This window comes from Theobroma cacao, chromosome 2, assembly GCF_000208745.1.
Source record: "Theobroma cacao cultivar B97-61/B2 chromosome 2, Criollo_cocoa_genome_V2, whole genome shotgun sequence".
In the NCBI taxonomy this organism is placed as follows: Eukaryota; Viridiplantae; Streptophyta; class Magnoliopsida; order Malvales; family Malvaceae; genus Theobroma; species Theobroma cacao.
The window spans coordinates 855963-882189 of record NC_030851.1 but is presented as its reverse complement, the minus strand read 5'-3'; the positions used below and the strand labels follow the sequence as shown (position 1 = coordinate 882189).

Below are 26227 nucleotides of genomic sequence, written 5' to 3'. Positions count from 1 at the left end.
TTCGGACACTAATCCGACGATTGGGGGATGCAAGTCTTAACCGCCGTAACGTAGCGCCAGTTGTAGGCAATCTCAAGGACTGTCTCATTTCTCAGTTCCAGTCTCTTCTTTCTTCCTGTCGGAGAATTTGCGTGGGCACTGAGTAGGCTTCAAACTGTGACCGCCGCCAATCTTTGTTTTTCTTCAATCGTTTCAACATCCCATTCTTTCCTTATGATTTTCCTTTGGCGCACAGTTCTTGTTGAGTAGCCTTGTTGGAATTGCATAGAAATGCAGTTGAGAAGTTTAGTGCTGTGAAAGGGAAAAGGAAGCTGCAGAAGGAGAAAGAAATATTTCCCATGGCAGGCAAGGAAGCGATGATCCCTCTTCTTACTCCATACGAGATGGGAAAGTTCAACCTCTCTCATAGGTTTGTACTTCTCTAATCATGAAGAAGAGTTCATTTATGGTGACTTTGAAATTCTGGGTCATGGAATTTCACCTCTCTTAGTTAGTATTTTGATACTTAAATTGTGTGAAAAGAGGGGATGTTGGACTGAAAATTTAGTGCCATTTTGGCCTTTAGGAAAGTTTATTTTGATCTGTTGATCATTTGTGCTCTATGAAGCTACTTTGATTGCAGGATAGTTTTAGCACCATTGACAAGATGTAGATCATACAACAATGTACCCCAACCACATGCTGTCTTGTACTACACTCAGCGTGCAACCAACGGCGGTTTCCTCATTTCTGAAGCCACTGGGGTTGCTAGTACTGCACAAGGGTAATTTCTTTCTCCTTCAATTCATTTTATATAATCACCCTTTCTGAACTAGTTTAAGTTTTGATTAGAACAAAATTGTACGGGAAATATCAAAATAATGCCACCAAATGCACATTATTAGCAGTGAATGTTGTTATTCTGAGACAGTCAACAAGAATTATAAATTTTACTAGTCAGTCAGTGAGAATAACAGTATAGTTTCATCTGAACAAGTACAGGGGAGGGGAAATGTTAGTCCCCAAGTGCTTTTGCTTTCGTTATGGAAAATGCTAAAAGACAGTCACATCTCAGAAGTATCATGATTGTTCAATCTTGAGTATAGAGCCTCTGTGGATGACAGATGCATGTGGATGTCGAGCATTTAGCACATGGATGCTCATGATTGCTGACATGCATGTCGACCAAGTAAATACTGTTGTTATTGTTGAATATAGAAGTGAAATGTAATTCAGTATTTAAAAGATTTGATCTTTATGTATTATGAGCAGTATTCAGGTAACTAATTTTTGTAAATAGCATTGCTTGAAGTTACCAAGACATACCTGGAATTTGGACAAAAGAGCAAGTAAAAGCATGGAAGCCTATTGTGGAAGCTGTACATGAGAAGGGAGCCATCTTCTTTTGCCAAATTTGCCATGCAGGCCGCGCATCTAATTATGGTATGCTTGAAGTAAAATCTCATGATAGGTTAGCTATTTCTTGATAAGATTTTGGCACAATTTGGACCTGTTTATATTTATTCCTTTCAAACTAAAAGGACAAGTCTAATATCTAATAAACTGTATGTGATGCAGCATTTCAGCCTGATGGGGTGGCTCCAATCTCATGTACTGACAAGGGGTTGACACCCGGCCTTGATGGACAAGATTGGTCACCTCCTCGACGGCTAAGGACTAATGAAATCCTTAGCTTTATTAATGATTTCAGGCTTGCTGCATGTAATGCCATTGAGGCAGGTGAGCATTATCCTGTCTTCGTCAAGTAAATTAGTGATCAGCTTATGAACAATGGTCGATTTTTGTTTTTCATAACCATTAATGTATACAAATAATGAGATAAACAAGAATTTTTACAATAGTACACTTAATCTTTTAGCATCAAGTTTCTGCATCTTCTATACATAACTACATGATTTTGTTTTTTGATTTCCAGTTTGACCATACTTTTAAGATACTAAGATAATACAGAGAGAAACTCTACCTCAGCAGAATATATGCTACCGCTGTAAACTATAAAAGATACTGCATGTTTTGGTTGTTAACCTGAGTATTCAAGCTTGGAAATACCATAGCCTCGGTTAAATTGATTTTATTAGTTATACATGAGGCTAAGAGAATTTAACATTCAACAACGGCACAAGCTTTTGAAAATCTTAGGATTGTGGTTCAGGCACTAAGGACTAACATCCTTTTTTTTCTTGCATAAATATGCTTTTTGCTTTGCAGGATTTGATGGGGTTGAGATCCATGGTGCATATGGGTACTTAATCGAGCAGTTCATGAAAGATCAAGTAAATGATAGAACCGATCAATATGGTGGAAGTTTAGAAAATCGGTGCCGCTTTGCTTTGGAAGTAGTTGAAGCTGTGGTTAATGAAATTGGACCAGACAAAGTTGGAATCAGACTTTCACCTTACAGCAAAGGCATGGAAGCTGGTGACTCCAACCCTGAAGCACTAGGCCTTTACATGGCAAATGCACTTAACAAATTTGGTATTGTTTATCTTCACGTAATTCAGCAAAGAGGGAAGGCAATTAAAATAAATGACAAGTATGAAACCCCTTATAGCCTTCTTCCAATGAGGAAAGCCTTCAAGGGAACTTTTATTGTTGCTGGGGGGTACAACAGTGAAGATGGGAACATGGCTATTGCTAGTAATTATGCAGATTTAGTAGCATTTGGACGATTGTTCTTGGCTAATCCAGACTTGCCAAGGCGGTTGGAGCTAAATGCTCCTCTAAATAGATATGATGAGACCACCTTCTACCTTTCTGATCCAGTCATTGGCTATACTGATTATCCATTTCTAGAGCCTTAAGTCCTATATAACCATTTTTTGACCTTAAAATACTTTCAAGGAATGAAATTGTCATTCCTATATACGTTTTGGACATGCATCTGCTGTTAAGAGTACAAATATGGTCCATATGGAGATTATAAGTGTCAGCAAGTAATTCCAAAACTGGTCAAGGTGAAAATGTTTTACTTTTATGAAATGGATTCTGGTGTCATGAAGTTCATCTGCAAAGCCATGCTTGATGTTCCAGTGATGCAACTCTGATCTTTTGTCGACTTGGCATACTTGCCGAACGTGTCTCCCTTTGTGCATATAGCAGCCCCAGGACTCCGAATCTATGATCCCCATCCATCGAAGGCCAAGAATTACAGATGCATAAACCTAGACAAAACAATGTGCAGAGAGTTTGGCCATGGCAGGGGAGCAAAACGTTGACAGGGAAAGCAAGTATGTATCTTTAAGGTTAAGAGTTGGCACACTGATTCATATGTAAAGTCTAGTTCTTGCATCTACTACTCCATGCTTGTCTTAATGTTAAAGAGCACTAAATATAACTACCCCTTCAGCACCCACATGCCAGCTACACCCCATCATTTTCATCAAGAACAATTTAAGAAATACTCGAGTCTCTATTGAATTAAATGTTCATGTGTGCGTAATTAAGAGTTCAAAGGTATGCAATTCATTTATCTAATATTTATTTTTTATATAATTATATTTTTTTAACTCATTAAGGAACCAAATAAAACTTTTTTTTTTTTAGAATTTATTTATTTTTCATTGATAAAAAATATCTAAATAAGAGAGAAAAAAATAGCTGAATTTCCCATTATACCACTATCATGTGGCACTAATATATAGTAACGTTAAGGGCATTTCAGTCAATATTGCCCATCAAAATCATCATCGCCGCATGAATCAGCGGATATAATATCACATCAAATTTCCCCCAATGGTGTAGGCGTAAACGGAATTTTGGGCTTCTGCCTTTTGATTTGAAAATCCCGTCAATTGGTTTTCCCAAGCTTTCTTTTTCTCATAGAGACCGCTCCTTGGGAAAGAAAAGGACTTCCCTGATATTTTCATTTTCTATATTTATCTACACCAAAAAATTTTTTTTAAAAAAAAAAGCCAACAGGAACGAAAAAATGGCGAGGAGACCGGACGAGGAGTACGATTACTTGTTTAAGGTTGTTCTAATCGGCGATTCGGGTGTAGGAAAATCTAACTTGCTTTCCCGATTTACTCGCAACGAGTTTTGCTTAGAATCTAAATCTACCATCGGAGTCGAATTCGCCACCCGCACTCTCCAAGTAAATCTCCACTTTTTTATTTTAATTTATTTGAATTTCTCTAATGATGTTTAATTTTGGGTTTTTTGATTTTTAGATGTTTAGATTTAGATCAATTATGTTTAGTTCTAATCATGCAGTAGATCTGAGTTGTTCATTGTTTAATCTGTCTTTTTTGTTTGAATTTCTGTAATTTTCTTGAATTTTAAAAAAAAAAGTGTTTAGATCGTTTTTGGATTGAGCCAATCAGTAATGAAATTAACTCATTGATGGATTCTCATGGAATTATGATTGAATTGTGTTAAATCAATGAGAAAATTGAATAAAAATGTAATCTTTCTTATCGAGTCTTGGTTTTTGGGCTTTGTTTCTCAGTCAATCAATGAATTCTTTAGGGGAAATATGGAAACTTGCGATCCCATCAGTTTAGTTGCTTTGGGATATGGTATCAGCCCAAATTAAGGAAATGGTTTTTACGTTTATGGGCTTTTGTTTGCTAATCCAATGAGCCTAAGCATTGTAACATGGTCCTCTTGGCTATGCTAATCCACATTTTGATTGGAAAAAGTATGCAAATTTTCTTTGTTACTGATGTTTTTGGATTAAAGGGTATCTTTTTAATACTAAAATGTTGAATGTTAGAACAAGATATTAAGCTTTAATTTAGTGAATGAGTTAATCGAAATCGTCCTTCTACATGTATTGATAGTTTTCACTTCGTATCTGGTGAAAATTACTTTGGAAGAAGAAGATGATGTGTTCATTGCTTGTTCTAGAATTGCTGTTATGATCGAAACAAGATTGGAGATGTCGGTTTTTATGTTGATGATGTTCCCTTCTTTATCTGAACCTTTCGAAAATTGAGACGCACTTGAGTTGCGTGCTTATCTTATTTGGCAGAGACCTAGGCTCAAGGACTGTCATATGTCTGTCTTTCTCTTAGCCTTTTCTCCTGAATGTTAGCCATAAGAAATACACTTGCTGGTCGAATGGTGTTATTAAATGTTCCTAACATACTTTCTGTCAGGTCGAGGGAAGGACTGTGAAAGCTCAAATATGGGACACTGCTGGTCAGGAACGGTACAGAGCAATAACCAGTGCCTACTATAGGGGTGCCCTTGGAGCTCTTCTGGTCTACGATGTTACCAAGCCAACAACATTTGAAAATGTGAGCCGATGGCTGAAGGAGCTCAGGGACCATGCAGATTCTAATATTGTGATTATGATGATTGGGAACAAGACCGATCTGAAGCATCTCCGAGCAGTTGCCACGGAGGATGGTCAAAGCTATGCGGAGAAAGAAGGCCTTTCATTCATCGAGACATCTGCGCTGGAAGCAACAAATGTTGAGAAGGCTTTCCAGACCATTCTCTCTGAAATATACCGCATAATTAGTAAGAAGTCGCTTTCTTCAGATGAGCCGGCACCTGCAAGTATCAAAGAAGGGAAGACCATCATTGTCGGAGCACAAGAGGCCAACACGAAAAAGGCTTGCTGCTCATCATCTTGAACATGATCTTTATTCATTACAATTTTCATTCTTCTTTTTGTATTAAATTTGTGTCTCCTCCTTTTTCCTCTCGAAGGCAAGGGTTTTACTATCGGCTCTTTTGATTACTATCATATTTTATTTTGTATCATTACAAATATTTGAAAATTTTTGAACTATTCATGTTCTTTGATTGTTGCACTTGCAAGTTAGTGATGATTTTGTCATGGGTTGAAGTTGCATTCGGTTGCCTTTTATTCCCAGCTTGTGTCATGCTTTTTAAGCACTATCTGTATGAATTGTTTACTTTTGGTTTGTCTCACAAAAACAATTAATACACAACAGATAAGAGATTCACAATTTACCTTTGAAATTCTTACAGTGCACCATAAATTTATCCCATAGCTTCCAGCTTCCAGGGAGTGATGGTGATTGCCCCAATCTCCTGCCACCTATATATTTGGCTTTGAAACCCTTCTGTTTCTTCACAATGACTCTCCCGGGTGGGCAATAACCTTCATGGAAATTGCTAGCTGAATTGAGATTTACATCTGGAAGGAATAGGGCAATAAATTGACCACTGCTAACCATTATCAACCTCACGGGTGGCTGAGAAATCTGGCTACAAGAACCTTCTGTCGGCTAGACAGGGCCATCAGGAAGTGAAGCAGCTGGTCCCAGAGTATTAGGGAGTTAGTAAGAAGCCATTGTTTGTAATTGGTTCCACCTTCATTGGTGTAAAACTGGGAGACATTTTGGCTCTAATTCCAGTAAGGTGGACCACTTTACCCTTTGTTTTCTGTCTTTTCCAGTTCGGCTTTTTAAGCAAATACATGGTAAGTAAATCTAATCTATCAGGAAAATACGAAGATACGCATGAACAAGCACCACAACTTCGACTTAGCACTTACACAAAGAAGGGTTCAAGCAGGCAGCATTTCAGTTCCTGAAAGATTCATATGATATGCAACATGTTTTACTTGTCTAAAACAGAGTTAAATCATAACATTGATTACTAGCCACAGCAGTTGCTCTTCTGTTCGATTGGCTGTCCCTTCATTTCGACAGTTCCTGCTGACTTGTTCGCAGTTGGCTGGTTACCCATTCTGCAAAGAATTTGATACAAAATCATATAGGTAAACTTTATAATTAAGAATATGGAAAAATCAAATAAGGATTGGACAACAATGGGAAATGATTTTCAGTTGATCTGGACTCATCAACTCCAGAAAAAGTATGCAATGCGACAGACTAACATATCAAAAGCAAGAGCATCATATTAAATGATCTGAAGTATGTTGAGAACCTATTGGTAGGTGACAATGGTAACATATTACCAATAAACAGTAAATCAATTACTAGCAAAGAGGTAAATAGATCATTTGGGAAATGGGAAGTAAGAAGAGTGGAACTCATTTTACTTTTTCTTGATCTCGCCAGCCATTGTTAAGAAAGCCTGCTCCACATTGATTGAATCTTTAGCACTTGTCTCCAGGAAGGGAATCCCAAGTTCATCAGCGAATGCCTGCAGTTCATTGAAGAACAGAATCGCAAATTAATCAAATTATAATGCCTGCAGTAAATTATCTCATCAGGAGCAGCAAGATTCCATTAGTTCAGCCAATTTGTCATCTTAATCATCAATAATTCAAAATAAGTTTCAAATGGGAAACCAAAAATACCCAAGGAATAGATTAAAACCTTCGAGAAACACCCTTGGTAAATAAGACAATGAACTTAACAACCTTGGTAAATAAAAGCAAAAACTCTAAAAATAACATAACAAACCTTTGCTGTTTGTGTGTCAACAACCTTGTTCTCAACCAAATCACATTTGTTCCCAACTAGAAGCTTGCATACACTGTCATTAGCATATCTATCAATCTCATTCAACCACTGCTTGACATTGTTGAAGCTCTCCATCTCAGTAACATCATAAACAATCTGTTGCAATCCCAATATACAAGAAGGATGTTGAAAAACTTACAGGATCAAAAGATGAAATAAGTGATATCGTTAACAATCATTTCAGAAGAGCAAACCGCATCATTTTCTACCTATCTGCTGTTTGACATGCTAAGATTTGATAATGTTTTGATTAATTGGTTGGCAAGAAAGTTTTAAGAGAAACCTTGCTGATAAAAATTCAATAGGGGGAAGACAGATGTGAACATAATAATGATACTCACCTGCATTCTTGATTGGAAATAAACACTATCACAGACTCAGAAACACAACTTCCGGAACAACACATTCAAAACGGCATTTCGAAAGCCAGTAATACTAATATTCATTACTGCAGGCCCCATTCTCTTTCACCATTCAAGAATTACATAATAACAAAGGTACTTTTGGGCTCACATCACAATTTGCATAATGAAACAAACAACCCCAGAATATTGACTGTAAGTTTATTATATATGCAAGAAAGACAAAGGAAAATTAATTAACAGATACCTTGATGATCTGAAAGTACTGAGCCAAAAAAAAAAGATAACTTGATGATCAAATTTGTTTGAAAAACACCCCCACACCCCAACCCCAAGGTCTAGTTGGGATAAAAATTTATGATCCTCAAATCAGTTGGGTTCGGTTTCTTACTATTATCCCATGTGCGCCTCGGTAATAGCTGCTTGTAATAGTCCGAAAACGCTCCTGTCCAGCAGTATCCCACTAAACAAAGAAACAAGAATAAAATGTCATATATTAACTGAAAGCCAACTAAAAAAGGGGGAAAAATCCTTTAGAGGGGAGCAAAGCACAACTCTTCTTCCGTAATGTTTCCAACACCAGACAGCCTCAGTCAAATGTGAGAAAATAATCAAATTGGATTAAGAAAACAAGCTTGTCTTATAAACACCTTCCTATGGGTCAAACACTGGACAATTCCTGCATCAGTGTTACAAACCAACTCTAGTGATTTAGATATGTAAGCCATAGCTTACTAGCACACTAATACAGAGGAGTATCTCTGCTCAATCATTTATAAAAAACCCATCTTATAAGTCAAGAAAAACATTAGCTGTGGCCCTTTTAGACAGTAGCCATAATGCTCAAAGATATAGTATAATTCAACATCATAATCTAAATTGTAGCTTATTTTTCTTCCAAAACAACAACTTGACTCAAGAATCTCGCAAGTCATATAGCTTTCTTGGATGGCACATGAAATCATAAGAGTTAAAAGTCCCAAAAAGTTTCAAAAAGATTAAAAAAAAAAAGCTTGAAGATACCAATATTCAAACAAGGTTTGAGCCGAATTAAACTTCGAAAGAATGAAATTACAGGCTTAAATGAACATTGAGTGCAACTGCATTGTAAATAAACTTAAAAAAAAAAAAACTTTCTGTGAAGAAACATAGTATACTCACAATTTGCAGCTTGATTGTCTTGCCATCCAGCTCCACAGTTCTAATTTTCTAAATATAAAAACAATTAAATAAATTTCAAATTTTGAGTCCATGAAACAAATTCCATAATACATATAGAAAAATATTAAAATGTAAAAAAAAAAAAATTGTACAGAGAGAAAGAAACTAACGAAATCAACACCGATGGTACTGATGTAGCTATCCACGTAAGAATCATCCTGAAAAAAAAATTTAAAAAAAAAACTTAAAATTCTTAACCTTAATTACTCTAAGATTAACCTCAAAATCAAGCTCATTAATCACTCTACTTCTTAATTTACTGTTTAAACTAAAAAGCCAAACCGACAATCCGACAACAAGTAGTAAATAACAACTGAAAAAGCAAATTTAAATAAAGAAAAGTTCCACAAGAGATTACTTACAGCGAACCTGAGAAGCAAACAGGATTTTCCGACGGAGGAGTCGCCGATGAGCAGAAGCTTGAACAGATAATCGCTACACAAAAATTAAAAAAAAAAGCAAAAAATAAAAGAATAATTATTCTTTTGAAAGAAATGTGAGTAGAAATCAAATGGAAGGGGAAAGGGAAGCGGGGCTCACTATTCGTTGCTCATGATTGGGAAATTGAAAAACAGGAAAATCTTTGGCGACGAATTGCGGTGTGTTTGGCAGAGAAAGGGAAAGTTTCTGTTTTTATTGCAACGGAAACCGAGGTCTTTTCCTGTTATTTATTTATTTAAAAATTTCCATTTTCTGTAGTAATTAGGTGAAATGTCGGAAATAACCTTAATGTGTGGAATGGATTCGTGGGGCAGTTGTCAGTTTTTAATTTCTTTCGTTTTCGTCCTTTTGGTAAAATGACCAATAACGAAGGAATCATGAAAGAAATAGTAAAATAGGATAAGGATTCAATTTCATTGAATTTAATAATCAATAAATTATGTATTTTTCAAGTTTTTAACAAGGGTTAAGTACCCCAATTTGCAAATCCCTTTTTTCTATTCCCACATTGTAATTGAATATTTACTCTTACTCTTTTAAATTGGTTTTATTTTCATTTTTTATTATATTTTAATTTATAAATCTTAGATATTAAAACAAAAATCAGTAGATGAAGACATATCAATATCATGTTAGTATTATCTGACATGTCGAGGTCTTTATTGGTAAATTTAAACCAAATTATTTATAAAAATCAAATTATAACAAATAGAGAGTAGTGTAGAGAGAATTTTTGAATTGATGTTTTATTAAACTTTCTGCAGTTGTATATCAGATGGATGAAAACGTTACAGGCTCTGGCATCATGCATGCATAACAATTTGCAATGGAGAATTTGTCCATGCCATATATCTTCACCTATTTTGCCTTTTGGAAATAGATGCACACAGAAAAGGATAATTTTCCCATGAAACAGCATCAAAAAAAAGGGAATTGATGAAGGGGAAAAAGGCCAGGAACAAAATTGTGAAATCGATCACTCTGGGCAAAAGGGCCTGTCCGGGCCATCTTTATGGCTTGGGATTCTGAAGTGCCTTAGCCTTCCTTCTTGTTTTTTCATGTACCCTTGACAGAGAAATGCCATGGAGAATTTGTCTTCAACCACCCTGTTCACATCGTGCACGAACACATCAGTGTCTCCCTCCTCTCTATTCCTTGCCATCATGCCAGCAGTGTAGATTGCAGTCATCCTCCCTGGAGCCTCCTCGTAGTACCCGGTTGGTGCATCGACCATGATCAAGTCCCATTTCATCTCATAAACTTCACTTGGCAAACCTTTCAATGCAAGTTGGCACATTGAGTATTTAGGGTCACCAACGGCTGTGCACTCAGGTCCTTTGCCCACATCCATGAGATTCTCAGCTTGGTTCACCTTGCTGTCATACGCGACATGGTAGGATTCCAGCATGGGAAACCGGCGTCGGATTTGCTCTATCCAGGCTTCATCTTCTTCAAGGAAAACTGTTCGTCCACCATGGTTGAGTGAACTCCACATAAGGCTGTCGTGGCCTAGGCCGAATACCAGGAAGTTGCAGGGTGATTTTTTCTCTAGAACTCTGGCTGTCACTGAGATTTCTTTCAGTGTTTGCTGTGGGGTGATCGCTGAAGTTGAGTAGTGGATCAGAGCTTGGGCGAGAGAACGTGGTATCTTGTCACAAGATGGCGAGCAGTTTGCTGCAGTTTTGCTCTCTTTAATAGCATTAGAGGTTTTAGCTGGTGAAAAGGTTTGTAAGATGGGAGATGGAGAATTTTCCTGGGAAGATGATAAACTCGATCTCAACACAAAAAGAAGGAGAAAAGCAAAGAAAACCCCTAGCAGGAGGACCTTAAGGCTTAGAGCTTGACTGGATTTAGGCCTCATGTTGGTCTGAATTGTTTGAAAGATCAGCAGGAGAAACACAAAAAACTGATCGTATCTTTTCCCCTTTCTGATATTATTGAGCTTTAAAAAATCCTTGAAAGATATGGAGGTTTGGAGTATTAGCCTATTAGGTGATGTATGGTTATATTTTGGTGTTGCAACAGAAAACTGTTTCATTATGCTTGGACATGAAGCGAAGGGACATCGGATACTTGATGAAGACAAGAGAGCTACATGGATTCTGGATGAAGCAACACTACGGTTGGCACATCTACAAGTTTGGTGGAATTCATTAGAAATCAGGGCTTGATTTCTGTTTAGGCAAGTTAATGGGATATTGACATGGTTCCTTCTTCCAAAATTTCCCAATTTGTTTCTTTGCCCCAACATTATTTTTAAGGTGCAACAGCGATGGGTGATTAGAGAAGCCTTTGTTTTCAGGATTGCTGGCTGACTGATCTTTGCTAACAGTAATGGACTAATGGTTGTGATTGAAAGGGACGTGGAAGTTTGTTTTTCTATTTCAGTTGTTTTATACTCTTACCTTTGGTTAATGGGGCACCATTACTGTTCATTTCTAGTATTTCTCTGATTAAGAAAGCTTAGATGACAAAGCAGTACCAGCCATCAAATAGTGCATTGGTGAGTGCTTCCTTCCCCCCCGCTCAATTTAGCAACAGTCAACGCCCTCGTTACTGATGATCACCTTGCTTACTTCTCTTTTGAAAGTGTTTAACGTGAATCAAATTTAAATTGAATTCGCTTTTATATCACTTTATTACGAGACTATTACTTTCTCTCAAAAGATTAATTTGATAAAAATGTATGACACTTACGATGATAAACTTTTCAAGATGCCTTACCTACCTACCTACCTGATATGTCTATTTCTTCTTAAATTTTTGATATGGCACATAACATCACGCAATGTTCACAGGAAACAACGAGGAAATATGTTATAGGGAGCTCACGATAGCCCTTGCATCCTAAGTACCGATCGTGTAAAGATAATATGATAAAACGTTATCAGAAACAATTGGCTGACAAGAAATAGCAGGAAGAAAAGAAAGAAGAAAAATTGGAGATCCAACTGATGTGTTCTGTAAGGACCAGTCTTTGTGGCTATTGTCTTAATACAATGTTAGCCTGTGAGTGAAGTTCACTAAATTCGAACAGATCATTTGACATTTACAAAGAATGCAGTATACTTAATTGGAAGAAACTTACTTTAGCTGTACAAAGCATAGTTCCAAAAGTTGAATAAGGTCAGGGAACTCTCCCTAAGGCAACCAAAAAAATGGCCAGCATGCAAATCTCAACAGCAATCACCATGTACCACCCACCATTCTCAATCTTCTACCGTTTTTCTGTGGTTAGAACTTCATAGTGAACTTAAAACAGAAAAGATTTCTGTGGTTAGAAGTGAACTTAAGACAAAAAAGGTACCAAGCTGCTGGGTTGAAAATTCATAGGAATTTTATGATTATTTGAACCTCTTCTAGCAGCAAGACTTGTTCAGACCTCCAACAGACAATACTTCTTTCTAATAATTAAATTATGACACACTGCAGAGCTTCTGCATCAAAATAATGCCAGTATAAACTTCTTTCCAATTGTCACCTGCCATTTCTCGTGCGGTAAAGCAGCAATTCAGTTTGTCCATTATCATCGAAGTCATTTTTTGTCTTTGTCTTGTCTAAACGAGCTTTGCGGACAGCTTGCTGGATTCGTTTCTCGTGCTCTTTGAGCATTTCCTCAAGGTTTCCTCCAGAAGGCAGCAATGGTCCAGAATGGTGGATTCGATTTTTCTTGGGAACATAACCCTGGATTCACACACAAAAGTGTTAGTATGTAACTCCAGACAGTTAGACTGTGGATGTTGTGTTCCATTATGCCATGAAAACTGTAAAAGCAGACTAAGGCAGTAGGAAAAGTTGCAAACTATGTTCTTTGCCAAATAAATGCTTTTAGCTTCAAATTTTCACGGCTGTCAAATAAAAGCCTTATATTCAGAAATCAGTTTTCACGAGAACAGGGATTGGATCTGTCACTAAAGGAAAAGAAACAGGATGTCTAAAACAACAAACATGATTGACAAAACTGATTCTATGTCAGGAATTCCCTTACCACTGTCGTTTCCTTGGAAGATGGCTGTTCATCCTTCTCATGGGAAGTCTTTGGCCTATCGAGTAAATGATGGGACCATTCATGCTTTTCAGAGGGCTCAGCATTATCCATATGGTTATATCTGGCAGTAAAACGCTCCTCTGGCCAGTGGGGATTTATGCTAGTCTCTTTGGTCATAGCAAATCGTGAACTGCCTCTAACTGCAACGGAGTTAGAAAATCTAGACAATTCCACTGCTCCACGATGGACATATGTTGTCTGAGTTCTCAACTCTTCAGGCTTCCTTGGAGAACCAAATGCTCGAGCAGAAGCCTTCATAGACTCAATCTCATGTGCCTTCATATTCCGTGATGATCCGAAGTTATTTGGGTGCATTGACTGGCCAGAATGAGAGTATACAACTCTTGCTGTTCCTTTTGGAGGCTCAATACGAAAGCCAGCGCCCCTGTCTTCTTCAGGATGGTGTACTTCACTGATGCTTTTAGTATTGAACTGTCCTTGCCGCTTCTGTACAAGCAAAAGAATAAATATTTGTCATGACACAAAAGGGGCTAATGTTCCATTGAAAAAAGTTCAAACACCATAGTTACATACTGTCACAAACAGATGTATTATGCATAAGCAAATAAACCTTGCAAGTTAAAAAGTACCTGTATGGATGCCTGTAACTCAGCATTGGCATCTGGGGCTGGCACGGCTGTAGATTCTCTGGAAACCTTTCTAACTGGATTATGTTCATGTACTTTTCCACCAGCTGGTCTTCGCCTGGTTTTACGATTACCAAACAAGTAGAACAGTTGTTTTTATACTTTTTTGGGAAAATTTAGAGAGTGCTTAATTTAACATAATCAATAACAGAAGCTAAGTCAATTGAGAATTTTCATCCCTTTCTGGTGGGAGGAGAGATTTTAGTTTCTTCGGTTTTTTCTTTCTTATTTAATGAGCCATTAAAATTTATGTTTAGGATGGGAGCCAAAAGGATCATGATTTTCCCAATTCTCGCCACATAATATCATATGCAAATCACAAAGAAGAAATTTTAGAGCTTCTACCACAATGAGTAAATGTCACCACACTTACAGAAAAGTTTAATTAGCCACATGACAATTTTCACCAAATTTTTGTTCTAAAATACTTTGATAAGGAATCAAAATTTTTCAATACAAAGTAGATGCAGAACTGGGCCAAAAAAAAGTAGGAGCAGAATACCTTCTAGATTCCTCTTCTCGAAGCTTGGCATCAAACTCCTTACTAGGTGGGTACTTGGGCAAACTAGATGGATCACATGGGAGAGGATTTGTTGTAAAGAACTGTAAGACAAATTTAAGAGTTAAAAAAATCACCAAAATGAAAGATTGTAAACAACAAGAAGGTTAAGATGACAAGTATTAAGGATGAAAAGGTAGGATAATCATAAGCAACCAATCTAATTGACATTCCAATGACAACTATCCAGCAGGACCCAGAGACATGCTGTGCAGTAACTATTTCATAGTTAACTTTAGCGAACATGTCATTTCTCAAGTATAAAGAAGAGCTGCTGTTTGCTAATAAACCAACAAGCTGGATATCTGGAAATTCCCAACTAAATATCAAAGGTTACAATTACAAAGAACAAATTAATATCTCAAGTGCAGTTAATATGCAAAAAGAAGCTTCTTGAAATATCATAAGAAGGATTTGTTCCTCTTTAGCAAACTAACCAATAAGCACATCTGAAATTAGCAACTGAGCATTAAAGGGTACTCTTATGAAGATTGTGAATGGTAATATGTCAAAATACAGTTCAAGCCATTAAGGCATGAGGGTCCCTATCTCTTCTTGCTTGTACATGGAGAGGTACCACCTTCCATTGTTCTCAGGGAAAAAGAATAAACAGAAGCAGTTAGCAGAAAGATTAATCCCAAAAGATGAACATGTAAATAGGTGGTGGCTAAAAAAGCTTTTATTATCTTGATCAAAATAAATGACTACAAGGAACACAACATTAAATTTTACCTCACTCTGAAGTGCTGAAGAAGCAGTTCCACGACACTCAGGTTCTATTGCAAGAAGAACCTCCAAAAGGGCCAAAGCAGATGAAGGAAAGTCCTTGAATGTCTCAGGAACACAACGTTTATAAGGAAGTTGAGGTTTAAAAATAGTTGCATGTGGCAATTTGGACCTCTTCCAATACTCTTCAGAAGGTGATCCACAGAGTTTGAAGATTTTATGCAGTTGCTCCACCTACAAATTATATATGCTGAGATGATTGCACCCCCAAATTTTGTACTACAAAACTCAAGTGTACTACCCTTTGGACAGTTCTATGGGTAAATTTTGCATGACTTATAGACAATTCATTACCAAATCCCTAAATGAGATCATCATTTTTGGTTGTGCACTGATATCCACACACCCAAAAACACACACAACCATACAAATATACGGCCATGCATACATACATACAGATGGTTATAATTCTATGTCATCATAAGGAGGATTTTTTTTCAAACAAAAGAAACAAAAAATTCATTTAAATCTTGTTGTACATAACAAGATCCAAAATATATAAGTGTGAATACCCCAAAAACTGAAATAAGTACCTCAGTTCTTCCAGGCATGATAGGCTTTCCAGAAAATAATTCTGCAAGAATGCAACCAGAACTCCACAGATCGACAGCGACTCCATAGTTTGTAGAACCAAGCAAAAGCTCAGGAGGGCGGTACCATAAAGTTACTACACGACTTGTTAGAGGCTGCTTCTGACTGGGACAGAAAAAGGTTGCCAGTCCAAAATCACCAATTTTGAGGTTGCCATTATAGTCTATCAAGAGATTTGAGCCCTTGATGTCACGATGCAAAACCCCACGACTATGGCAGTGGTCAAGTCCACGAAGCAGCTGTTGCATATAACACTTGATCTGCATAGATAACACGAAATTCAGCACTTGAACACCCAAACAACTGAGTTCATTGTTTTTCATTTGAGCCAGAAACTAAAAATGGGTTATATATGATTCTTCACCATCTCATAATGGCGCATTATAGTGAAGGTTCAACATAAAATTGCTACCACATGTACAAGCAGCTAATGTCCAAAGAAAGGAGTTTCCAACAAGTTTCTTTTCCCTTTGAGATGTAAATTGTAACAAGTTTTTGCATCATGCATTAAGTGTACTGTCAAAAACCAATGAAAAGCCATTCACAGTTCATGATGTAACAGACATCTCATAATATAGTGTTCTTCCATCACAGATATAACTGTCTTGAAGTACAGAAGATTATGGAATCACAAGTTTTACTCTGATCTGAACAACATTAATGATATAATCAATAAATATAGAAGATATGACTATACCTGGGCCTTAGTGAACTTAACCCCAGATGTTGCTGCAAGGCCTGCAAGATCATGCTCCATGTATTCAAATATAAGGTATAAACTTCCAGACACCCTAGAAGTAATTAGACCTTCAAGCTTCATGACATTAGGGTGATCAAGCCTACGCAATATAATAATTTCTCTTGCCATGAAACGAACACTTTCAGGGTCCATATTAGCAAATCGCACTTTCTTCAAGGCAACTATCTTGTTTGATTCAAGGTCACGAGCTTTATACACACTGCTGTAAGTTCCTTGACCGATCTACATAATTAGCAGGACAGTTAAGTTATTGAAAGAAGAAAAGAATATGATCTTTTTGCAAGAATAAATCAAAGAGCTAGCCCCTTGCAGGTTGCAATAATGTGGATGAAAATGCACATTAACAAAACATAGGCTCTTGTTTTTTATTTTTGAAAAACAAAACCTAGGCACCGCACTGTACTAGCTAATATATAAATTTCAAAGTAAACACAAATAAGAAAAACACAAATTTCTGAGCCACTCAATACAATTAGGAATGGACAGGACACAAGAATCCAAACAAAGCTATAAATGAATAAGTCATAAAAAATACATCTATTGTACAGACCTTTTCCAACTTTTCAAATGAGTCTGCCTTTCGAGGTATCCACCCATTGATGGCTTCTCCAGCTACAGCTGCTAGCCAAGAAGGCCAACCAGCTTCCACCTGTGCCCCTCTCTCGCCACCCGCTGCACTCATGATCCTTGACATCCTCGGTTGCTGCCCTTGTCCGCCCCTTAGCCCGGCCTCCATTGTTGCCCGCCTTTGCAGCTGGGGTGGGGTCCTTTTAGAGCTCTCAACAACCGCCAATGCTTCCTTCTTTTCCTCATCATCAGAAGAGGATGCTGGCGCATAACCGGCATTGTGATTTGCCTGCTGATTCGATATCAGCCGTGCAGTGGCATCTGCCTCCACCACAACATTGTCCCTCTTAGACGAAACAGACAACTTTTTTGATGTTTTTCCGGAGTCCTTGTGGGCCTTGTCTCTTTTGCGACGGTTGTTTTCAACATATTCATTTGCTCGAGTTCCTTTCGAGCAAATGCAACCCATAATTTAGAGCCCCTGTCGTTTTCCAAACAGGAAACTGCCTCATTCAATGCAGTTTTTCTCCTATGTTATAGAATTCAATGATCCCAGATAAATAACGCTCTCAGGATTAGCAATCCACCTTCCTCAAAAAAATGTGTCTTAATCTTCTCTCTGGTGTATATGAAAATTTCTTGATTTTGGGTGGTATAAAAAAAATGCAACTTTCGACTTAATGAAGAAGACCCCAGATCCCAAATCAAAATCATATGCTAATTTGAGAGATCCCAAAATGATTATACTACAAATCAACAACAACCCAGATCCCCAAATCAAAGAAAAAAACTCAAAAAGTTAGAAACGGATCAAAATGGGGATTCCTTGACCCAAATTATGAAACCCCAAAAGGCATCTTTGGCCCCCCCTCAAAGAACAAATGGAACAAAAAAAAATGCAGGTGTCAAACTGTCAATTAACCAACAATGAAAATTCAAAAAACAAAACAAAAATAGCAACTATATTTTGTAAATATGTAATAATTCTGTTGTCTAGATTTGTTAAAGACAGAAAAATGAAGCGAGTGTGTCATAAAGAAAAAATTACAACGAAACCTAGGCAAAAACTAACCAAAAATATTTTTGCCAGGTCTTTGAAAATTTTATTTTACTTGAAAAAAACATATTCCTTTTTTTAGAACATGGCGAATTGTGAGAATGTTCGTTCTTATAGAGAGAAATGCGGATCTGGGTATCAATCCTAGAACTATGAACAGCCCCTAAATAATAATTTTGGCTAATACAGAGTGTCCATAATTCCAACTCAACAAAATCAGCTTCATTTTTTCTGCTTGAACCCGAAAAAAAGAAAACGAAAATGGAAAAACAAAATATAAAAATGTATTTGTAATCTGAAAATGTAAAATAATATAAAAGAGAAGAAAATAAAATTTGTCCTGATTTTCGTTTTGAAACAGAGGAGAAAGAAAACAAAAGGATTGTTTACAGAAAAGAGGAAGCTCGTGGGAGGGAGAAGGGGAGGAGGAGAGTGAGATGGGATCTCTGCTTAAGCGCGCCGCACGGGTGGAGAGTGGAGGTTATGCCACGTGGCAATGGTGTTGACACCAGAGGGGAGAATTGGATGCGGTCCCCACTGAGAAATATCCTAGGTGACAGCGACGTGACTCGAAGGGGTTGGGCTTGGCTGGGCTGAGTCGGTTGATATTTTCGGCTCAATGAGAGGCTAGGCCTTTTCACTTTGAGCCCAATGGTTCAATGACCCAAAACAACATTCTCGTCCGGATATTTCTCTTTTTTTTTAATTTTAAAAAAAAATCGAATCTTACTCTTTTATGTAGAGAGAGCATACATTAATTAACGAGTAAAATGCTTATCTAATTATTTGATTCAATATCGAACACATATATTTTTAATTAAAAAACTATATTCGAATTCTCTCTTATTTCATATTAAAAATCAAAATTCATTCATTTTCTTTAATCAAAATTTAAACATTTAATTATCCTTTATTTATAAAAATGTTAAGTTTTCTCCTTTTTTTTTTCATTTTATATTTTTATTAATACTCAATAGTATCTAAGGACATGTAATTCAAGAAAAAAGATATATCACAATTCATAAGATTTTTTTTTGCTTAAAAAAATAAAAATATATATAAAAAAAACTTGCTATTACTTTTTTACTTTTTTACTTTTTTTGGAGTAAGAAAGATATAGTGGATTTTCCTTGCTACACACCTTTGTTTGAAGGAATGTAGCACTCAAGGCAGGCGATGATAAGGATTAAAAACATTCAAGTTGTTACTTAGTCTATTATTCAACTAATCAAGCTTTTATCGCAACATTGCAATTTTTGGAGTAACAAAAAAGCTCTAAACAATTATTTCTATTTGCAGTTCATTTGAAACAATTATGGATATCATATTTAATTTGAATTAGATTAACAATACTTTATTAAAATTAAATCAGTTTATTTAGTTAATAATTACATCGGCATTTGTTATAAAATTTCGCTCGACTCAAATTTAATTATAAAAAATAGAATTTCGTATTTTTTAGTGTACTGATTATTCAAAATTAAAATAATAAAGTCAACATTAATTTTATATTTTAGATAGTTTATAAAATTGAAATAAATAATTTGTCAGTTATAAATAATATATATACTAAAAAATAATATAAAATTTAAAATTTTAAAATAAAATTTTATTATTTATAATTAAATTCAAATAATAAATATTTTAAAATTATTATCTTGTATTCTACTTAAACCCGTTTATAAGATATCTAATTTTTATTTAAACATATTCAATAGTATCGAGTATATTATCCATTGGCATCTCTTCGGTCGGTTCGAGCTTTTTATATACAAGTAAAAGCACACAAATTTAATTAAGATGGTTTAGCCAGCATACTTTGACAAATAAAAAAGCTTAATAGTAATACTTTGAAATAACATAAAATCAGACAGAAAAAAGAAAAGAAAAGTGCTAAACAATGGGACCCTCCATGACCCATCAATTGTCTTAGAGGGTTTCTTCATTTTGTTTTTTTTTTTATTTAAATTAAATAATAAATAATTTGTTAATCATTCTTTAATTATTTTGATGAATTTGTGACATAACATGAAAGAAAACAATGTCTTCAAACAACAACTCTAGTAAATCAATCATTAACTTGATTGATTTAAAATATTTAATAATGATTGGAAAAAATATTATCCATTGATCGAAATTAAACATAAAATTAAAAAAATTATATTAGATACATTATTAATATATAAATTTTATACAATATTTGTTAGTAAATAAATTTAAATCTTTACATTTTCATATTTATAAGGTATCATTTTGTAATTAAGTGATAACATGTAAATATTTACTAATAATTGAAAAAAATACTATCTATAAATCGAAATTAAACATGTTTTTTTTTTTAAATTATATTTGATGTATTGTTCGTATATATATTGTTTATAAATCAATTATAATCACCTCGTATTTATGATATGTGATTCTACGATAAAGTAATAATGTATAGATAATATACATTGAATTATTTTAATGAAATATAATAATACATTGTATATGGTTGGAACTTTGCACCCAAGATATCAAGCATTCTTGGATTATCATTTTTATAATAGTTAATTTATGTCCTATTCATCCTTGATTTTTCAAATCCATTCATGCAGGATTTTATTTCCATATTGATAGATTCATATCTTCCATAATAAGTAAGAAATAAATTACTTTTTACATTTAAATATTTATTTTTTATATTAATTTTTACATCTAAATAAATTTATGATCTTTATAAGGAAAAAAAGAAAAAGAAAAAAGAGAAGCAGTCGCCGAAAACGCCGCCAAGGCAAAAGCCACGTAGGGAAGGGAAACAGACGAGCCTAACCCATCGAGGAACTCCGAAGCAAGAGGCTCGGACGACACAGCTGGAGACAGGCTGTCACCAACAAAGTCCCACTCACCTATTCCCCTAACTACGTTCTCCCTTTCTCTCTCCTTCTTCGTCCTCCTCTTCCTTGCTTTCTCTCTCTCTTTCTCTCTCTGTGCATCTCCGTTTCCACTTTACAAACCAGTTTTAGGGTTTTGTCGATCTCCTTTTGGCGCTTCCCCGTTTCGTCTCCCGTCCTCGCCGGATCAAGATACTTCTCTTCGTAAGCTCTCCACTGATCCGACTTTTCTTCATTTTGTTTCTTTTTTTGGGATTTTTTTTTCTTTGTGTGGTGTCACTGAAATTATTGGATTATTTATTTTTTAAGGAATTTTGGTGGCATTTTTAGCTTAATGATTGTACTGCATGCAGTAGTGCTGACAATGAACGTTAGAAAATTGAAATTAATCTGTCTATTTTGATTTTAATTGTTGCAAAATGCTTAGATTTGAAGTGTTCGTTAGCTGGAGGTGTTGTCTTTGATTTGTTTTGAATAATTTATCGTTGATGACAAGCGGAGGGAGAAAATATTTATAGATTTGCAATTTATCTGTGTTAATTCTTATTAAAATTTGAGAAAATCGTACTTATATGCTCCAATGGTAATTGCAGGAAAAAAGTTTCCCTTTTCGATAGCAGTGTTCTTTTTTTAGCTCAAAGAGATGGCAGACAATGTTAACTGGCTTGGATTTGCAATGAGGTTTTAGGCCATTGATTTAATATCCGTGACTTGAAATTGAGAGTGTCATGATTAGGAAACCAAGTTACGTGTCTTGTTATGCTGAAAATTTTCTACTAGGAGGGAGATTAATAGACATGTAAGGGAGGTGTAAGCTTCGAAATTCATTCATAAGACAGTTTTAATGTAATGTCCTTAGTATGTTAGTGACATATGGATAGCTCGAACATTGTTTCATCATCTTTGTAGCTCTAACATTGTTTAAGTTACGTGTCTTGTTATGCTGAAAATTTTCTACCAGGAGGGACATTAATAGATATGTAAGGGAGGTGTAAGCTTCGAAATTCATTCATAAGACAGTTTTAATGTAATGTCCTTAGTATGTTAGTGACATATGGATAGCTCTAACATTGTTTCATCATCTTTGTAGCTAAGGGCATGGTTAAGCATATTGTTGGAATTGTGTTAATTGGGATCAGGGACTGATTAAATGGAGCAATTTTTGGGGTAATTATTAGTTAATCATAGTTTTCAGAACTGTATGTGACTGTTTTGCTTACAAACCTATTTGGATGTTTTAGTTGAACATCTGCTTCATAAAGGATTTTGCTCAGTTACCGGTTTAAGGAAGTGATTTTAATATTGTTTTCTAAACGACGTAAAGTATTGATTTTGATTTGCTAATCTAGTATAAACTTAGGTTGTCTCTCTTACCATCAATGATTACTTAAATGTTTTATTAAGATCTTAGCTAATATTTGTATTCTAGTCTAGTCAATATGTGGCGTTACTGTTGGTTTTGTGGATGTAGGGACTTATGGCCCCTCTTGTATCTCTAGTTGTCGTCTTAAATGGTTAATTAAGGTGACATGTAAGAATTTGTTTCCCAAGTGACGTAAGACTTTGATAGCGATGCACATGGCAGTGAATACTTGTGTTCTTTCTTTCTCAGTAACAATTAATGATGATATTTCCTAAATGCATTTCTGTAAATGAGACCAGTATTAATGCTGATTTATTGGTAGCTTGAGTTAGTCTGTGCCAGCGCAACTTGACATATGTGGGCTGAGTAATTAATTTTCCATCTCTGTTTATTTGTACTTTATTTGGCTATAGAATTGGTTCAATTAGGGTTTACCAATAACACTTGTTTTGTTCTTTTTGTGATAGTCAATATGCGGCGTTACTGTTGCTTTTGTTGATGTGGGGGCTTATGGCCTCTCTTGTATCTCTAGTTGTCATCTTAAATGTTAATTAAGGTGACATGTAAGAAATTGTTTCCCAAGTGACGTAAGACATTGATAGTGATGCACGTGGCAGTGAATACTTATGTTCTTTCTTTCTCACTGACAATTAATGATGATATTTCCTAAACGCATTTCTGTAAATGAGACCGGAATTAATGCTGATTTATATGGTAGCTTGAGTGAGTCTGCACCAGCGCAACTTGACATATGTGTGCCGAGTAATTAATTTTCATGTCTGTCTTTGTGTCCTCTATGCGGCTATATAACTGGTTCTATTAGGGTTTACCTACAACACATGTGAAGTTCTTGTGATATTGTTTTGTGTATTAGGTGTGCAGCTGAAGGTGGCAGATTTTATCATACCTTTTTGCATGCTATAGAAATCTATCTTCTTTTTGTTTTAGAGTTTTATTCATAATTTTTTGGTCTATTTGTTGATTTACTCTTGTTTCCTGTTCCACAGGTTCTTCGATCGAATAATCCAATTTTGAGTTAAAGCTTGAAGGTTGTTGGCTGAAACAGCAGTCTAAATGTGAAATTTGTAAGTTTTGAATCAGTTAATGCTTGACATACATGGTTCTGGTAGACTGGCAAGAAGATACATGATTTCTGTTGATAATGCTGTTTATTCATCCTCTCATGTAGTTAATCTTAGCATCATCTTGTATTAATTCGGTAATAGCTTCAGGAAATAATTCTCAGAAGGAAGCTTGTGCACTATCAGAGGATCCTTGTATCCATGCTGGCAGAGAGCATGCGTGGAATCTGTGTTTCGGGTAATGCCCCTGACGAGATATTCTGCCGATGCATTCGGTGTGTTGACAATTTGTCTAGTTGCTCTGTTGATTCTTCTTGGTTTGGTCTGCATCGCATACTCGTTTTACTTGCGTTCTCGTGTTCTTAGACAAGGATTTATTCAGCTCAGTTATTTCAGTGGTCCTTGGATCATCCGAATCACATTCATTTTTTTTGCCATCTGGTGGGGTTTGGGTGAAATTATACGGCTAAATTTTCTAAGACGGCAAGGAAGAGTGTTGAATGCACTCAATTTGAAATGGCAAGAAAACGTCTGCAAATGTTACATTCTCTCAAATCTAGGTTTTGCAGAACCTTGCCTCTTCCTTACTCTAGTGTTTCTTCTTCGTGCACCTTTACAGAAGATGGACACAGGAATTCTAAGCAGAAAATGGAATGGGAAAACAGCAGGCTATGTTTTTCTGTACTGCCTCCCTCTCTTTGTTCTTCAACTAATTCTTATTGTGATTGGACCAGAGTTAAACAAGGATAGGAGAGATTTACCGTTGTATTTCACAAGAACAGCTGCCCCGCAATATTCTGATGACGTTTCTCTTTGCACTTACCCTTTACTGAATACCATCCTTCTTGGGCTTTTTGCCACCGTCTTGACCACCTACTTGTTTTGGCTTGGAAGGCGGATTTTGAAATTGGTTATCAATAAGGGTTTGCAGAAGAGAGTTTACACCTTAATATTCTCGGTTACAAGTTTCCTTCCATTAAGGGTTCTTTTACTTGGTTTATCTGTTTTATCTGAACCAGAGCAATTCCTGTTTGAAGCTCTTGCATTCTCAGCTTTTCTTGTTCTACTGTGTTGTGCTTTGGTCTGTATTTTCATGCTTGTATACTGCCCAATTGCGGATTGTCTAGCCCTGGGGAACCTTCATGACTTGGAGGCTAGGAGGAGGGTTGTTCTTGATGATCAGAATGACACTGTTTCTCTCATCGCTAATCAGAGCCATATTGAAGGAAGTCTTGGAATTAGCCCCGAGAGGAACTCCGATGCCTCTACCAAGCGTGGATCAATTTCTTTCCGGACTTTTGAAAAAGATGAGACCTCGGCTGGTGCATTCGTGGAACTGAGCCTCTTCTCTCCCAGCCGAGATGCAACCCCACCAGGATCACCTCCTCTTCTGGGCTGGCCGATGCGTCCTCCTATACATGTTCATGGACCCTAAAAAAGTGAGCAAGAAAACTGCGTAGTTGTGGTGAAATATCAATTTTGTGGTAAAGAAAAACTGATTGTAAAGGGTTTAGCTTCAATAAGGATTTTTATTCTTGGTTTGTTTTTCCTTTTCTCTAATTTTAGATCTGATGGTTTTGCTTGATGGAATTTATAATCGGAATCCCCCTTTTGTAACATTCTTATAGCCATTTTTTTTCATCTGCATTCATGATTTAAAGTTATAGTTTTTTTTTTTTATTAATTGTTTGATGGGGGATTGAAGTACTCTGTTGTTACCGTCAACGTTAATCCGTATTGCCGGAGAACTCGACGGCCGGTCTAGCATAGTGAGATGATGATTTTCTAGCAGTGGTAGAAAAGTTAAAGAACAAACAGCTTCCTGAAGAATCGACGACAAATCTTGATAGGAGCTAAGTTGAACAGGTTGAAAATGTGACAAACAACTTCTCGAGTATGGAATCTTACCTGTACCCGCCCTCACAATTTTTGTCAAGAAAATCCGATTAAATGTTTTTATAATCAAGTTAATTATATAATTTAATAATTAATTGAATCATCAAATTAAATTAATTAGTAATGTAATTAGTGGAAAAATTTTTCATTCATGAATTCTAATTTACTTAAATTTAAAATTTTTAATTTTAGTTTGAATTATGAAAATATTATACCATCATATGTTAAATAACATTAACATATTTTAAATAACATAAAAAATATTAAAATGTTTCAATAAAATAAACAAAAAAATATTAAAATCTGTAATTCGATTAATTTAAAAAAATTTCAAATCAAAATCGATTAAATTAATCGATTTAATCAAATTAATTTAAATTAACCGGATATTTTTAATTTATTTGATTAATTTAATTAATTTAAACGAGAACTTAATGCAAATTACTATTTTTTCCACAAAAAAGGCTAATTTAAGATTAATCTACCGAAAATGGGCATTATGGTCATTCTCGGAGTCAACCGTCGATTGGTCTTAGACTACTGGCGCCGGCGCGTGCTTCGCATG

At 35.7% G+C, this 26227-nt stretch overlaps 6 protein-coding genes across 11 annotated transcripts; 3 read left to right on the top strand and 3 right to left on the bottom strand.

Moving 5' to 3' along the window:
- On the top strand, positions 22-3398 carry LOC18607114 (putative 12-oxophytodienoate reductase 11). 2 transcript variants are annotated; one of them, XM_018114507.1, is made up of 6 exons: positions 22-142; positions 236-409; positions 608-763; positions 1292-1422; positions 1558-1719; positions 2209-3398. In XM_018114507.1, exons 2-6 carry the CDS (start codon positions 339-341, stop codon positions 2799-2801), a joined length of 1113 nt encoding a protein of 370 aa, XP_017969996.1. In that variant the 5' UTR covers positions 22-142; positions 236-338; the 3' UTR covers positions 2802-3398. The 2 variants fall into 2 exon arrangements, with proteins under 2 accessions (XP_017969996.1, XP_017969997.1); XM_018114508.1 differs by having other exon boundaries at positions 22-409; positions 623-763.
- On the top strand, positions 3686-5803 carry LOC18607113 (ras-related protein RABA2a). Its single transcript, XM_007041112.2, has 2 exons — positions 3686-4093; positions 5100-5803. Exons 1-2 carry the CDS (start codon positions 3929-3931, stop codon positions 5580-5582), a joined length of 648 nt encoding a protein of 215 aa, XP_007041174.1. The 5' UTR covers positions 3686-3928; the 3' UTR covers positions 5583-5803.
- On the bottom strand, positions 6433-9644 carry LOC18607112 (ras-related protein RABD1). Its single transcript, XM_007041111.2, has 8 exons — positions 9533-9644; positions 9355-9427; positions 9103-9150; positions 8933-8980; positions 8163-8234; positions 7350-7505; positions 6983-7086; positions 6433-6667 (listed from the first exon to the last, which is right to left on the bottom strand). The coding sequence occupies exons 1-8, from the start codon at positions 9544-9546 to the stop codon at positions 6577-6579; spliced, it is 606 nt and encodes a 201-aa protein (XP_007041173.1). The 5' UTR covers positions 9547-9644; the 3' UTR covers positions 6433-6576.
- LOC18607111 (glucuronoxylan 4-O-methyltransferase 1) lies at positions 10155-11444 on the bottom strand. Its single transcript, XM_007041110.2, has one exon. It carries the CDS (start codon positions 11292-11294, stop codon positions 10410-10412), a length of 885 nt encoding a protein of 294 aa, XP_007041172.2. The 5' UTR covers positions 11295-11444; the 3' UTR covers positions 10155-10409.
- On the bottom strand, positions 12362-18727 carry LOC18607110 (probable serine/threonine-protein kinase At1g09600). Its single transcript, XM_007041109.2, has 8 exons — positions 17375-18727; positions 16762-17046; positions 16007-16324; positions 15420-15647; positions 14631-14731; positions 14072-14186; positions 13422-13928; positions 12362-13117 (listed from the first exon to the last, which is right to left on the bottom strand). Exons 1-8 carry the CDS (start codon positions 17858-17860, stop codon positions 12911-12913), a joined length of 2247 nt encoding a protein of 748 aa, XP_007041171.1. The 5' UTR covers positions 17861-18727; the 3' UTR covers positions 12362-12910.
- Positions 21376-25385, top strand: LOC18607108. Of its 5 annotated transcripts, XM_018115483.1 has the most exons (4): positions 21377-21525; positions 21915-22002; positions 23692-23769; positions 23917-25385. In XM_018115483.1, exon 4 carries the CDS (start codon positions 24008-24010, stop codon positions 25199-25201), a length of 1194 nt encoding a protein of 397 aa, XP_017970972.1. In that variant the 5' UTR covers positions 21377-21525; positions 21915-22002; positions 23692-23769; positions 23917-24007; the 3' UTR covers positions 25202-25385. The 5 variants fall into 5 exon arrangements, with proteins under 5 accessions (XP_007041165.2, XP_017970972.1, XP_007041168.2 ...); XM_007041103.2 differs by lacking the exon at positions 21915-22002 and having other exon boundaries at positions 21376-21525; XM_007041106.2 differs by lacking the exon at positions 21915-22002 and having other exon boundaries at positions 23692-23733.

What these genes read in the sequence shown, in the direction of transcription:
- LOC18607114 (XM_018114507.1), top strand. Translation starts at nt 339, where the DNA reads ATGGCAGGCAAGGAAGCGATGATCCCTCTTCTTACTCCATACGAGATG. An exon ending in GTTGCTAGTACTGCACAAGG is followed by an intron (nt 764 to 1,291) that starts GTAATTTCTTTC and finishes CATTGCTTGAAG; the next exon opens with TTACCAAGACATACCTGGAA. An exon ending in AGGCCGCGCATCTAATTATG is followed by an intron (nt 1,423 to 1,557) that starts GTATGCTTGAAG and finishes TATGTGATGCAG; the next exon opens with CATTTCAGCCTGATGGGGTG.
- LOC18607113 (XM_007041112.2), top strand. Translation starts at nt 3,929, where the DNA reads ATGGCGAGGAGACCGGACGAGGAGTACGATTACTTGTTTAAGGTTGTT. An exon ending in TCGCCACCCGCACTCTCCAA is followed by an intron (nt 4,094 to 5,099) that starts GTAAATCTCCAC and finishes ACTTTCTGTCAG; the next exon opens with GTCGAGGGAAGGACTGTGAA.
- LOC18607112 (XM_007041111.2), bottom strand. An exon ending in AGACAATCAAGCTGCAAATT is followed by an intron (nt 8,235 to 8,932) that starts GTGAGTATACTA and finishes TTCTTTGTTTAG; the next exon opens with TGGGATACTGCTGGACAGGA. An exon ending in GAGGCGCACATGGGATAATA is followed by an intron (nt 7,506 to 8,162) that starts GTAAGAAACCGA and finishes GGATTGCAACAG; the next exon opens with ATTGTTTATGATGTTACTGA.
- LOC18607111 (XM_007041110.2), bottom strand. Translation starts at nt 11,294, where the DNA reads ATGAGGCCTAAATCCAGTCAAGCTCTAAGCCTTAAGGTCCTCCTGCTA.
- LOC18607110 (XM_007041109.2), bottom strand. Translation starts at nt 17,860, where the DNA reads ATGGGTTGCATTTGCTCGAAAGGAACTCGAGCAAATGAATATGTTGAA. An exon ending in CTTCAGCACTTCAGAGTGAG is followed by an intron (nt 14,732 to 15,419) that starts GTAAAATTTAAT and finishes TTTGTCTTACAG; the next exon opens with TTCTTTACAACAAATCCTCT. An exon ending in AGTTACAGGCATCCATACAG is followed by an intron (nt 13,929 to 14,071) that starts GTACTTTTTAAC and finishes TTGCTTGTACAG; the next exon opens with AAGCGGCAAGGACAGTTCAA.
- LOC18607108 (XM_007041103.2), top strand. Translation starts at nt 24,008, where the DNA reads ATGCCCCTGACGAGATATTCTGCCGATGCATTCGGTGTGTTGACAATT.